Source organism: Manacus candei, unplaced genomic scaffold (genome assembly GCF_025592945.1).
Source record: "Manacus candei isolate 608988 ecotype Guabito, Panama unplaced genomic scaffold, ASM2559294v1 h1tg000017l, whole genome shotgun sequence".
NCBI lineage: Eukaryota > Metazoa > Chordata > Aves > Passeriformes > Pipridae > Manacus > Manacus candei.
In genome coordinates, this window is record NW_026138065.1 from 16,372,501 (window position 1) to 16,387,276 (window position 14,776).

A 14,776-nucleotide genomic window follows, 5' to 3' on the forward strand; every position below is an offset into this window, starting at 1 on the left:
AAATCTTGTAGCGCCTCGATCTGACATATAACCCCACAACTGTGAAATTCTGTATGAGATTTAGCAGTTTGAAGCTGCCAACTGACCCAGCCATAAAGCAGCCAGAGATAAGGATTTACGGTACGATATGATACAATTAGACATTCACCTCCTATTTATTTCAGTCCATTTCAGTATTTAACCTATTTAAAAGTTGCAAGCTTTTTATTAAAATGTAAATGCTAGTGTGCTGTATACTTATAGGTAGCTAACAACAACAAGAAAAGACTCTCATAAATTAGATTCCTATGAATGAAAAGGGTAAACAGGAGGTGCTTCTGCAAAACTCTTCTAGACATGCAGAGATAAAGGATGGCTCTTCCACACAAAATAATCAGATACAAAAATAGCTGTTCAGAAACAGCACACCTAAGGAGTACTTTAATCAAACATTTAGGTTACCTGCCAAAAGGACCATGATCTCTTCAAAATGCAATGCGGATTAAAGTGTTATCTAACACGAGCAGAAAACTAACCTTGGAGTGGAAGTTCGAAATGTGTTCATCATAATTTTCATGTCTTTGGATAGAGAAACCAGCTTTTTCAGCTAGATTGCAAAACTGGTTTAAAGTATTCCCTCGGCGTGGAGCAAATACCATTGCTTTTCCCTGGAACATTAAAAAGAGAACTTATACATTTTTAAAACTGGAAGGGAACCAGATATAACATACACCTGACTAAGCTTTTAATATGCTTAAGCTGGAAAAGTCAATTGTTCTCTTGGTAAAATACTAAAATATGGTAACAAGTAATTGTTCAAAATATGCAAGATTTCTGTGATTAAACAAATGCAATCTAGAAAGTAATAAATAAATATTTCCTTTAGAAAACTCCCAACTGCCTCTTTTCATATAATAATGATGTCTGTGGATTACCAAAATAAAACAGAAAAAGCATACAAAACATACACTCAATGAAAAATCCATTTGTTAGCTCATGACGACACAAAGACTGTAAATAATGATTTTCTTTTTTCTCTCTCACACATAGAAGACTACCTCCCATTCACTGTCAGTGGAATTACAACAGTATAAAATAAGGCAAATGGGAGGCCGATCAGACCTGATCATTAATTTTTCAAAGATATTTTAAACTACCTGAGCAGTGCAACTAAATTTGACCTTAAAGTGGTAAATTGCATTTAAAGCAGGAATTAATGTTCTTGAATACTAATTCAGGTTCTTGCAAGATGATCAGGCCATTTATGATGCCCAGGCAACATATTATGGTCCATTACCTAATTTTTTGTTCATCCTTCTGCATTTAAGAAAACAAAAATGACTGTACCTCGAACCCATATATATTTTAGACACCCTGTGCAAAAGTCCTTGCCCAAAACCTAACCTACTTGATAGAGCACCTCTCAAAATCTTATTTGCAAAAATAATTAATTCTAATTGGCTGGATTCTGTGTTCTGTCACATGGAAAGAAAAGTGGTTAAAGAGCTGTAAACAAAGGCTAATATCAGCCAACAGCATATCACACTGAGGGGAGCCACAAAGTTTACTGTGAGTTCCTGTATTTAACTTTTATGTTAATGAGAGCTAAGACTAATTTGTGAGGTGCTGTAATCAACTGAAAGGACAAAAAATGTTTTTAGGAAACTAAAAAAGTTATAAAAGGATTAGATGCTGTAGAAGTATATTTAGTTTGAGAAAATGTAATCTGTATACCACAGGAAAAGGGTGATCAGTACAGAGAATTTCAATAGGAATTCAGGACAGTTACAACGCTGACACAGATACTTAGAGAGAAGAATAGGAAACAAATCTGTGTCTCACACATGCATATGTACACCAAAATAATGCACAGTGAAACAGCAATAAAAACGCTACATCAATACATACCGTACCAATGTGTACTTAAAAGATTCCAACCATTAATACCACAGCACTATATTTATTCTCACAACATCTCTCTGTGAGATAGGGAAGTACTGTTATCCTCATCTTTCTCACGGGAAATTTAAGCACAAAGGAGATTTATGGCAATATCTAAAGCAACTCAACTTCTGTTCATTTATGTAGCTGTAACTTTAACTCTATGGCTAAATATGAGGTGCAAAGGGGTGTAACTCTTGTTGAAGGCACTGGAATTGCTTATGTAAATGCTAGGTCTGAATATAGGCTCAGCTCAGGATGAAAAACATTAAACACAGGAAATTCACATTCGGTTCCCTCATATCCCTAGCATGCTTTAATGTCATCAAACAGAAGTGGGCAGCAAAGGGAGCCTTCAGCTGAGAAACCTCCTCCTCCTCCTGCTGCCATCTCACGCTCCCCAGAATGTTGTTCTACAGAGACTCTTCCTGGCATAAGAAGGATGAGACTTCTCTGAGTCCCTCATCCCTATCATCACTGTAATGATCACATGTCCTTCACCCAGGGCTTACTGACTACATGATTCATGGGGACCTCAGATATGACTAAACCTCATGAAAGGAGGCTACAGACTCTACAATGGTCACTGAACCAGCAGTTCTGATGAGGAAGCAGCGCTCAGACAGCAGCACACCTTCACATTTGGAGTCAACAGTCCATGTGGTCATTCCTTCTCATGTTCTCTGTAGACTACTTCCAATTAAATTTGAAAGAGAAATACAGTAAAATAGAATGTACAAAATATCCATATGAAATATCTCTTAAACCCAGAGAGAAAATCTAGAAATAACTTCAAAAAAGGGGAATGGTCTTTTATGGAAATCACTACACAGTTACTTTTGGCCAGCTCCTTAGTGTAAAAACCCATTCATCTGTTGACTTTAGTGTGCATCTGAAATACTTGAGGCTCTTGCCCTCACTGATAAAAAACTTGATTAAAGTTTAATACCACAATAATCTCAAAACTGGTGTTCAATTCTGGTCTATATTAATCTGAGTTGAAAAACTTTTTTGTCAACTGCCTGATCTCTGTGATTCTGCTACAGAATCATTCACATTTCACATTCACATAGGGTTTCATTCACATTTCCAATTATAAAAGAAATGTGAATTTCATGTGTGTTTTTCATTTCTTGGTTACTGTACAATAAAAAAAGTAGACCACTGTCCTGGTTCTATTCTTCATTGACTATCCCAAGTTTAATTCTAATTCAAAAGTATCTCCTGGGATAATGTTTAAAGGATGAGGTTTAAAGTTCAAAATGGCCTTTCCTCAGCTGGGAAAATATTTCCATTAAATTTGGGAACAAAATTCAGAGCAAAATGTCAGTTATAATAGTTTGAAGAGTCAGTAAAATGCTACAATAAGACAATGTGACAAGCATTCATATTTTGGATATGACTATGACCAAGTTTACTCATCATCATCATTAAATGCAGTCTTGCTGATACTAATCACAGCTCAACAGCATCCCATTGACTTCACTGGGATTTTGAATGGATAGGCCTCAGAAGAATCAAAGCCTTGACAAAAAACTGTTCTTAATCAGGGAAATATGCAAAAAAAAAAAAAAAGGTTATTCTGAGATTGAAATTTAAAGTATATTTTAATGATATAAAAAATAAAACTAAATGTTGGCATATCAATTCAAGTAGCTTTAGAGAAATAAAATACAGCCATTCAAGGTAAATTTGTTTGATGTAGAATTTCCATGCCTAATTCTTTGAATTGGTTTACAGGTGACATCTGCCTCTGTGACAAATTCAGATAGAAATTTCAGCCCTCAGTAACTCTGTGAACTGCTTATTTCTGCCTCTGTGAATTTTTGGTCCTGTCTTCCTATGCCAATACAATTGTCCAGGGGGTCAATACTATGAATCAGATGACTGAAATAACCAGTCCTGTGCCAAGGCAACCAAAAAAGTTACCCAAAACACATCAGGAGGATGTGCCATAAGGATTCTAATAGCCACAAACAACATCCTTAATGAAAAGGGAAATACCACAGATGAATTTTAAACTAGCAGTAAGAATAGATTACATGTTCTGAATTTCTTCAAGAAATTTTTGCAAGGATACCTGTAATTTTCTGTTTACTCCACTTTTTCCTATGGTATTGTTGGTTATTATTTTCCCCAGACTCTTCTAAACCAAAAAGGAAATGCAACTTCTAAATTTGAGACAAAATACTTAATGTAGAAGAGTGAACTTAATCGAAGAAGTTTATGCCTTAGCTTGGGCATAAACTAATGCCCATAAGCTATTCTTAATTATTGCAACTGGTAAATGAGTTCACTATTAATTTATTTTTCCTTTAAAAGCCCAAGTATAGTGTCATTTAGTAAAGTGTCCTCTGGTGTTATCCTTAGATATATACAAGTTAACAAGAACAGTAAAATTGATAACTATTTTGTACTTGTGACTGTATTTTCTTTTGGGATCTCAAATGAGTATACGCTTTTATTTGGGTCTTTCAAACCACGAAAGCATATGCTTGAAGGCATCTCTGTTGAACATGTAATTTTTGGACAAAAGAGCTCATTTAAGGTGCCTGTACTCCCAACTTCTACCCCACAGTTTGCTGTCCTCTTAGTTATGAATTACAGTAATTTGCAAGGCCATGCCATAAATGGATATCCATCCATATAGCCATTCATAAAGTGGATTAGGCAACTGAGTTTAGTTAAAAATACAGTTTGGATAGTGGTCCAAAACTCTGCAACAGAAATTCCTGCAAGGAGCAAGAATTTCTTAAGCTAGCTTTGCTGATAAGAAATAGGAACCATGGCCTAAAATGCACAGCAAATAAATGCTATGCTATTAATACAGGCTATGCTATTAATCGCAACGTGCTGAAGCAAGCAAGACTAGGAAGACAGGCAACAAAAAGCCATCTCCCTTTACTCCACCTACATTCATACAGACTGTAGCTCATATGCCCTGAAAAACAAAGGCTTGTAATGAATTTGAATAAACTGACTGGAGTTAAAAAGAAAAAGTCAGGCCAGTTTTAGTTTAAATTCAGGTTAACAATTCCTAAATTATCTAGATTGTTGCCTAGATGGCAACACTACTTAAAATTCAGGCCACCTTGCCTTTTAAATCAAATTCTCTGGTTGGCTAATCAGCCCAGCTAAAGAATGTGTGTCTGTGTATGCATATACAGACATACGTGTATATGTGTTTTTGGCACTACAGAGCACCAGACCATGTTTAACTATAAGCAGGAGAGAAAGCAACTAACAGTTCTTCTTCCACTCCAGCCAGAGGCTCCAACCAGGTTACCAGTTACCAGTGCATCTCTTCTACACTTTTCTTGCCACTCATGCTTTTCTTCCCTGGTGTTCTTCCATGGAGCCAGTACAGTGGCCTATGGGAATACCTGAAGAACCAGTTTCTAACATGGATCTGGTCTGAAAAAAAAATCTTTTTGTATTTTTTTTAACTGGGATCAACTTTGTGTTCCAGATCACCTGTGGTTCCAAAAATTATTGCACTTGGACAAACATTGGTACATCATAAAATTCAGAACGCGTCACTCTGGGCAGGAGCTGCTTAACCTTTCCTTATTGCCACTGACAGAAATATCTGGGTAACCTTTTCCTCAGGGTGGCTACTGTCTCCTGTCTTCCTGGCAGCTTTGCCCCACAGCTCATTAAAATAATTCAGTCTTAAGTAACTTGCCTTAGGTCACTCAGGAAAGTCTATGATAGAACCAAGAATAGAAACCTGATCACTCTAAGCAAAGAATGGGATTACTAACATTACTAAAATGACTCAGTTTCTTAAGCCTTTGCATGTTTGGGTCTTCTATTTCTTTTACAGAGAAAATCTCTTGTACAAAAAGTACAATACAAATTTTAAATAAAATTTGGAGAATGCATTGCTAGCAAGAAATACTTTTGTTTTGAAATGGAAAGTTTACTTTACTGGAAGATTTGGATGTTAACCATGAGGGAGAAAATTCCTGTCTCAAACTCCTACTTAGACCAATTACTTCATGTTTTCTCCTTTTCTCGTTTTGCTGTCTTCCATTTTTTTTGAGACTTGAGATTATAGATATATATATTTTATATATGCATATACCAGATTTTTTTTTGCCTGTAGGTCTCTCTGATTTAAACAAACTAACAGATTTAGATCAATAAAATATTTCCTGAGTGACACTCGTAGAACATATAATCATTTTATGAAGAGCACAATTTCACTATTTTCTAAGGTATAAAACATGTAAACACAGAGCTTACTCAATGGAAAAATATTTTAAGCCACAGTATATGTATAAGGGTTTTTTTCATTTAAATAAACATAAATGAAAAGAAAAAATATTCTTTCAGAATAAATAAATACACAATGACAAAGGTTACAATTGAAGGGATTAAAAATGACAGAAGCCAACATAAAAACTTTCAATACTGTATTTTACTTTAATATGAAGACATTATTATCAAAGGAAAATACTTGAGAAACGCTTTGATAAAAATAATCTGACGCTATCTTTGAAGCGGTTTCATTTATTTTACTACCCACTGTGTTCCTTATCAGAAGGCCAAGTATAAGAAGTTTCCTAGTTTATGATTAGGAAAGAATCTGATAGATTAGAAGACTCAATTGAAGTTGGACATAATAAGTATTAAAGTATTACATGACATTAATCCTGCCATTCCATTACTCTCTCAATCATTGTGCACAGACTAATTATTCTGAAGCCAGTGTTCAGGAGAAAATAGAAACATACTTACACTGGGTTGGAGTAATCTCTTTATTGCATCAACAAGGCTAGCTCTGTACCGGTCCAGAAACAGGCTGACATTGAGAAGAGAACAGAATCCAGATTAAAATGGGTTTTCAATTCTAATGATACTAATGCAGATAAGTACAAGGCTAATTACATATGTTTACACAATGCTGTAAAAGAGAAACTGTGGTTTATATTTCGATCCAGTGTAGGTTCTTTTAACATTAGAAATACATAACATGAAATACAATCTAAACCAAAGCTAAATTAACAGCATGAAACTGCTCTTTATATAGCTGAAATTCACTGATCATACATGCTAGCTATTAAAATAGTACTATATCAGAAATGAGGATCAATATAAAAAGTTAGCATTTTACATGGTTTTTTATACAAGGGGACTGGAAGTTTTTAAAAGTGTTTTCTATTGTATTTCAGGTGTTACTATTAAGGCTATTTTTTTTCCTTTTACCTTCACAGTTTTGGCATTAATTCTTACTTATTATGCATATTTGTTATATTTATATATCTATCTCTTATCTATCCCCGTAAAGATTTACAGGATCTTACCCTCTCTCTCTCTCAAACACTGTTCAAATACAATGGCCCAGATTGTACAGAGTTGTCATCTCTCAAGAGTGCAATCCTTCATCTCCAGCATGGGTCCCGCAAGGATAGCAGCAGAGTCAATTTTCCCATGCAATGTTGCCAACACGCTCAGCCCTATTTTGGCGTGATTACCTCATGATTTGAGGGGATAATTCATTCTTCATGCCCCTCAGTACCTTAATGTATATACTAATAGTGGCAACCAGGGTGCCAATCACTCTTGACTAGATATTTGTGGACATGTAGTTACTGTGGATGAGTGCATTTACAATGGTTAGTGAACAACCATCTGATAGCAACTGATGCCTTTCAGTCCTTACTACTGTGGGCTGCATTTATATTGGTGATTCAGATAAGAAACTCTATCAAGCAGGCCACAGATAATGTGATTTTTTTTTTCTTCTTTTTTTCTTCCCCCACATTTTCTCTGTAATAAAACTGCTTCCCAGCTTGTATCAAGTTCAAGTTTAACACTACATGGCATTTTGTCCATTCTCTAAGGTTTTTTCCCTATACTCCCCTTCCCTTTATGCTCAAACTTCTTTTCTGAAAAGATGTAGGTAATTTTTTTTCCAGGTTAGAAATTCTAAAAGAACATGAAGAATATATGGAAACTCTGAAGAGAAAGAAAGTAATCTGCCAACAACAGCCCTCTCATCAAGAACAGAAGATGTGTGGATATTTAGACACTCCACAGCTACCAAGGAGAATATAATATTACATATCATAGAGTCAAGTAGCTGTGTAAGAGCTGTGAATTTTTGCTACTGGGGAATAAACAAACAAACAAGTCTATAAGAAAACTTTACGTGACCAAATTTCACCCGTAAAAACTGGCAGAACCCCATATTGTTGAGAAAATATGGTAGAATGGGTATCCACACACATCTTAAAGAACATTTAATAGAGAAGTATGACCTGAATTTCTTCTCAAGAATATGAAGTACTAGCTATCAGCTTCTCTGATAGCCTGGCTCACAAGAAAATTTAAACTTGTGCAATTGGCATGATGGCTACTCCTCAGCCTTGATTCATCTTACTGGTAGAAGCTTATTGAAAAAATGTGAGTTAAATTTAATTCATTGAAAGAGCAGCTCTTATATCTGATGTCTCTTGGGTGTTTTAATGACATTCACCTCAGGTTGATCCCTATACAGATAGATGTCCTAAGACACTACTTCACTGGGAACTTAACCACCCGCAGAAGAAGTGGAATACATGATTACTCTCCCGAAAGAATAGTTAAAAGTAATTAATTTTCTTCCACATCATCACAAGTACTCACACATTTAAGACTTCCTGGGATCCTGTGTAAACAGAAGTACATTCCAAATGAAAAGTGCATTTATACTATTTTTATTATTGAAAGTAGTGTAGTGGAAACACAATCTTGGGGCAGCTTACCAGTGTTAAAATCTCTTTTTCATGGACCTGAATACCATTCTCTCTTCTTACAATGAGATAGGGGCACAACTGCTGCTACCAATCTTGTTCCTTCACAATGAGAACTACAGGCCTTTGTCCACCAAAACTGTGAACTGAGTGTGTGAGAACTCTAAAGGGTTACATGACCTGCTAGATTAGACAACTTCAATAATACCTTTTCTGTCCAACCCCAGCTGACATTTTGGTGGTATGGGAGGTAGACTCTTAGCCCTCTTACCTTAGGAAACCCAGATAACCTGAGACAGTTGCCCCAAGTTGTCCCTACCCTCCAAAAGGCCTGTCCCTGGGACACAACCTACTTAATTGAACACAGTTTGATATTGTGATTTCCAAACTGTTGCTCTGTGAGCCATGCACTCTGACCAGAAGGAGCAGAGAAGACTGGAAGCAGTGTTAATGCAATGCAGGGACTCCAGGAAACATCTCTATCCTCCACCTGAGTCAGGGGATGCTTTGAATGAGGAAAATCCTGAAGAAGTTATTAGATAATCTATGCTGCAGACAGGAACAGCACAGGATTTGGCCCACACAAGGGGATTTAGTCACGCAATCTCTCTTACCAGCAGAATTTGTATGACTAATTATTACCACAGCCTACTGAAAATGTACCCAAAAGCATCCTTCGAAGCTCACAGTACACATGTTCCTGTGTAAACTGCTCTAAGTGACCCTGCCTTGGCAGGGCTGCTGGACTAGATGATCTCCAGAGGTCACTTCCAACCCTAACAATTCTGTGATTCTGTGAACCACTCAGTAAAATTAGATAATGTATTGTTCCAAACCATTCACACTCAGTTCTCACACCTCAGTTCAAATTTGGCTTAGCTTGCCATTACTTTAGTAGTAATATCTCATGTTTATGTAGTGAGGACACTGTGAAAGCAGTAGCTCAGGACAGGAATAGCAAGGTTTTCTTGGGTCAGCAAGGAAGTTTTGAATGACAGTAGTAGAGAGGTGAGAACACAGTTGATGATTTGGTCTTTGTTTAGGCAATGCTCTTAACCTGTGAAATCTTGATGAACAGGCAGGCAACCTTGTCACCTCTCTTCTCTCTCTTATTTTTTTTTACATTTTAAATTACCATCAAAAAAAAAAAAGAAAGTTTATACCAAAACTGTACAGAAGTAACAGTAAACCACAAGGAAACAAATAAAAAACCCAAGTAGATTCTCAGTTTGTTTCATGGTGATATTTGTTTTATGCTGAACTTATTTTTCTTTTTGAATGCTTTGCAATTGTTAAAAGACCTGGGTTTACAGGTGTACTTAAGACACTATTAAATGTGTAGTGTTTAATGTGCAGAGTCATTTATCCTTTTGTTTGCCTTCAACTACATGGTTGATACAAACTGAAGAAAACCCTTACTTCCATGTGGTCAGGTTCCAATGCACTTGAAAGTGTGTGCAAGAAATCAGGCCTAAAAGGAATAATAAGTTTAAATGGAAGAAGGACAGAGGCCTTACTGCATTCTGGCACTAAACTAACAGAGACAAAATAAGGTATTGTAAGGTATTTAAAGAATACTTTCAGTTCAGTTCTACATTCCTGGCGAAGACATAACTCCCCATGACTTCAGCAAAAATCTCGGCAGTGAAAGTAATGTGGGATAGCTCCCCCTGGCCTCTGTCGTGTGAACACTTATGCATGTGCCAAACTTTGAGAATAGAATCATTGTAAGTAAATAATAAATATTATGTATTTCCAACAATATGGGGGTATAAACCTTATACCACCTCTACATTAAATTATTTGTGAAAACTTATTTTACAATAAAGTAAAAGATAAAGATTTTTTTATTGTCTCAGTCCTACTGGCTTTGACTCTCTCTTTGGATTAAAAATCTCAGAAATTTTTTTCTCAATAAAGGAAAGTACATACACTATTTTAATAATCAGAAATTTGAGGCTCACAAGAGCTGTGGAAGAGTCTTTGTTTTGGCCAGTCAATAGAGGCATCTGTTATTTCGCCTCTTCTATTCATACTCACAATTCCAGCACCTGTATGACTTTATATCCACAAGTGTAGGTCAAATGAAAGTCAAAAATTCTGGGAGCCCTCACCTGGCCTTAAAATTCCCCCTCAAAAATATGAGATGGGTGGATATGCTTTAAAGATTCTGTTATTTCAGTATTTTTTCACTGTATCCTCCTTCCAGGTGTAGCCTCACCAAGATTTTTTTTCTTATTATTTTTATCTCATAGTTGACATTTTACAATTTTACAAATTATTTCGGACCTGCTGAACCATGAAACTATTTTTATTGTCAAAATCCTGAATGGTTAAATAATGGCTAGCTTTCACAGTTTGCCTCTTATTTATTTTATAATCTAGTTGAGCTACTAAATTTAGCTGTTAACTAATAGACTGTTTGTTCTGGGAAATAACTTATTTTCCACTCCTGCACACAAGGTTTATGAAAGTCTGACTGTAAATATATGAATATAAACATATCCCTGCTTGCTGTAATCATGTACATTTTTCCTTGAATCTCCATGTGGATTTGGAATATGTTTATGAATAGAGCTTGTTTTCATGTAAATGGGATCAAGCAGTACCACTGGTTAGCTATTCAGAGAATCAGACAATATCACCCTTGCTGGAAATACTTCAATAAAAATTTATCCATGTACCTAATATTCGAACTCCGATTTTTTGCTTTTTAGTTCTCTGTTCTAATCTCAGATTTTATTGACTGACAGTGAGTTATATGATGGTGTTAAACTAAATGCAATCTATTCTATCTGTTTTTATCACTGCATACTTCAGGTTTCAGCCGAGGAGCTAGAAGAAAAGGGATTTTTCTTTTTCCTCTTCAATGGCAGCCCAAAAAATTCAGAGAGTAAAAATCCTGCCAACTGTTCTCAAACCGATTCTATATCTCGGAAGAGAAGTACATGAAAATGAAAAGATGATTTGAGTTTGATAAAGCATGGAACATTTCTTTCCCCAGCCTTTTCATGTACCAGAAAACCTAGTGTCCATAACTAAAAGAATGATTTCTAAAAGAAACAAACAATGAAGGGATTTTCATGCTTATTAAACTATATATATATGGGCACCTGCAATAAGAAAATGCAGATAATTTGTGAATAAAACCAAATACTTTAAGCGAACCTGCACATTTCTATTTATTTTTTAGAAATCTGTAAATATTTATACACTTACCTGCATCTTAAGTGCTTCAAAATATATGTACAAAATGCAGGGATTGCAAATGCATTATGTATTTTACCTGTCATGTTTGATTCTTTGTTTCCTAAAGAAACTACACTATTTCCAAACAGACTGGGAGGAGTATTAGGCACGAATATTACTGAAAAAAACAACTTAAGTCTTGCTCCACTCTGCTGTACTCCCAGCACAAATAGGATGACATGGTGTGAGTATCAAGAATACAAGAGAAGGCACAGCCAGGTTGTTTTGATATTTGTGTGAAGAACAAATTTAACTCTAAATCTCTTGGCAAGACCTTGCTTCACCCACATAATCTGGAGAACATCCATATGTGAGCCTTGTCTAAGCCTCCGAGAAGACTGCTGCCCTCCTGCTCATGTCCGCCAGCACTCTGATCTGACTTTCATACTTAATCTGATCTAATCCTGTCCAGCATTAACTTCATCTGTGCAATGAAACCTGGAGTATCCATTCTAATATTTGGTGAGGAAGGCATTTACTAAATTACTTGCTGAAATCATATGGTGTTGTTTAGCTCCTTATTTTAATCAGATGATGCATCTCTGAGGCACATTATCAGCGATTAGTTAGAAACCCTCCTCTGTCCTTTTTGGGAACAAAGAACTTTTCAGAAATTAAATGCTAAGAGAAACAAAGCACTGTTGCATTCTGTCAACAAATAGGTATTAGAAAATGGCAAAAAGATCACTAAATACACTTTCTCCAGTGCTATACAAAACCAATAACTTTTCTGAAATAAGAAGAGTTTGAAAAATATGAAAGGGAAAAAAAAAGCTTTAGGGGAATATTTTATAAGAAGCCACTTGAAAAAGAACATTGTTTAAAAAGACAATAGACAGCTTCATACTTCTCTTTGCTTTTTCCTTTAACTATTTTTTAATAAGGTACAGAAATTTGCTGAACTGAGCTGTCCTAGCAAGACCGTTTTTTCAGAATTTGGTCTCTCACAACAGTTACGTGTCACAAAACATAAACAGCTCTTTTTCTGTTGTAGACATTTAAAGGGTCAAGAGCAAATATCCATGAAGGGAAAACAGATTTGTTTAAAAATATCTACTCTCCTAAATAAAATTTGCACAGCTCTTTTTTTTACACTGTCTACATTTTTATAACACAAATTATTAATAATGTACCATTTTTAAAGCTAGCACACAGCAAATATAGCACAGCACAATCCTGCAAATGCAGTATCAGAAAAGGGTTGTGTCAATAATCAAATCTATTTGCATAAATTATTAAACAATCCACCATAGTGCAACATGTATCTACCTTTTCATAAATTAAGTGCAGTACTCTTATTTTCCTTACTATGAATTATCTTATAATTAACATATTCCTGTGTAAATAATATAAAGCCTATATCTACAAATATTGATGCCAAATTGATTTAAGGAACAGAATGTGGTGGTGGGGAAAAAGGTTTGAAAATCTCTTTTCCCTTGGAAAGACATTCCAGGGAGCAAAAAATATATCCCCTTATATCAATAGTCAGATCTTTCCTAAGAAGTAAGCTAATTGAGCTGTTTGTGTTGATAAACTCCCTTTTCTCCAGACTGTTCCTCACTGAGCCATAATTATTTGCAATTTGCCTAAGTCGTCCATTTACTGATACGTCAAGCATGAAACAGAGGCAATTCCAGAAAATGGAAATGCTTCTCAAAATCAATCTTTGGGAAATAATGTGGTAGAAGTTACTGTGTGATAGAAGACTACCTTATAACTGTCACATGGAGATGAATATTAATTTGTTGAGGTTAAGGTGGCTTTGTGCTTCATTTGTTGACTTTGCTTAGCCATCAGCAAGCAGCACAGTACAATTACTCCAGCAAAGCTATTTTTCTAACATGAGTTTTATGATTTTTATGTACTTACCAGTCAGCACACATAACAATGTCAAAATGTCCTTCCAGTTGAGAGACATCTGTCTCATTATCCCATCGTAAAATGCTAGAGGAAAAAAAAAGATTTAAAATAAAAAGAAAAAAGGACTTACATTTTTCATCTTGAGATTTTTAAAGTACTAATATTATTCTTATGTGACACCGAAGTGTTTTAAAAAGTGCACACTCGTTACCGTCAAAGATGAATGTAAAAATCTTATTCTGTACATTTTTAAGGTTTTAAATCTCAAAGCTAAAGAGTTATTTTTCATTATAGCAGAAAGGCAATCCACACAGGTTCTGATGAGTGTATCACCAACAAATATGCCTTTCTGAATTAGTGGCACATGCCCAGCTTCAGATTTTTACCCCTTAACACTACTACACGAACAAGTGAAGTCAAAGTATTGACAATCTGAATGAAACACAAATCTGCAGAATAGATGTGAATTCATGGATCTCTGTTGCATCTGGCAGGCAAGTCAGTTGTGTTTCTCATTGATGAAGTGAGCATTCACTTGGGCTGAAGGGAGGAGGGACAGGGTGAAAAAATGCCAAGCTTAACTTCAATGCCAGCTATGTTGCCTCAGGCAAGCTTAAAAATACAGCAGTGCTGACTCTGTCAACACCTATTCTCTCATAGGTGATAAGCTATTTAATTCTAAGGTACCCAGTAGTAGGTAAAATTTCACATATGTACAAAGTTCTTTTTTTGGTGATAAATGCTGCTGATTTATGTAGCTGCCACAAAGAATTTCAGTACTTTACTCCCATCTAAAAAATAGCAACTAGTATTGGAATGTACTGCATACTTTAAATATCATTACCCATAAGATTTGAAGCTGCATTTCTATTTCTAGGCTATTTTTAAAAAGGAATCTATCCTTCTTTTTCATTTCCTGGTTATTTATAATAGAAAGTAGATAAATATTTATGGGAAAAGCACTCGTGGGGGAAGGATCTAATCTGATCTTGTCAGGTTGTGCA

The 14,776-nt window shown here is 35.5% G+C and overlaps 1 protein-coding gene across 1 annotated transcript in view; it reads right to left on the reverse strand.

The window, feature by feature from the left end:
• The window catches only part of CAMKMT (calmodulin-lysine N-methyltransferase), a 218,469-nt gene that overhangs the window by 10,436 nt on the left and 193,257 nt on the right, over positions 1-14,776 (reverse strand). The window contains exons 8-10 of the mRNA XM_051783767.1: positions 13,782-13,856; positions 6,664-6,727; positions 516-647 (exon numbers count right to left, since the gene is read on the reverse strand). Coding sequence (XP_051639727.1) covers positions 516-647; positions 6,664-6,727; positions 13,782-13,856 — 271 coding nt within the window. The remainder of the gene's footprint in view (positions 1-515; positions 648-6,663; positions 6,728-13,781; positions 13,857-14,776) is intronic.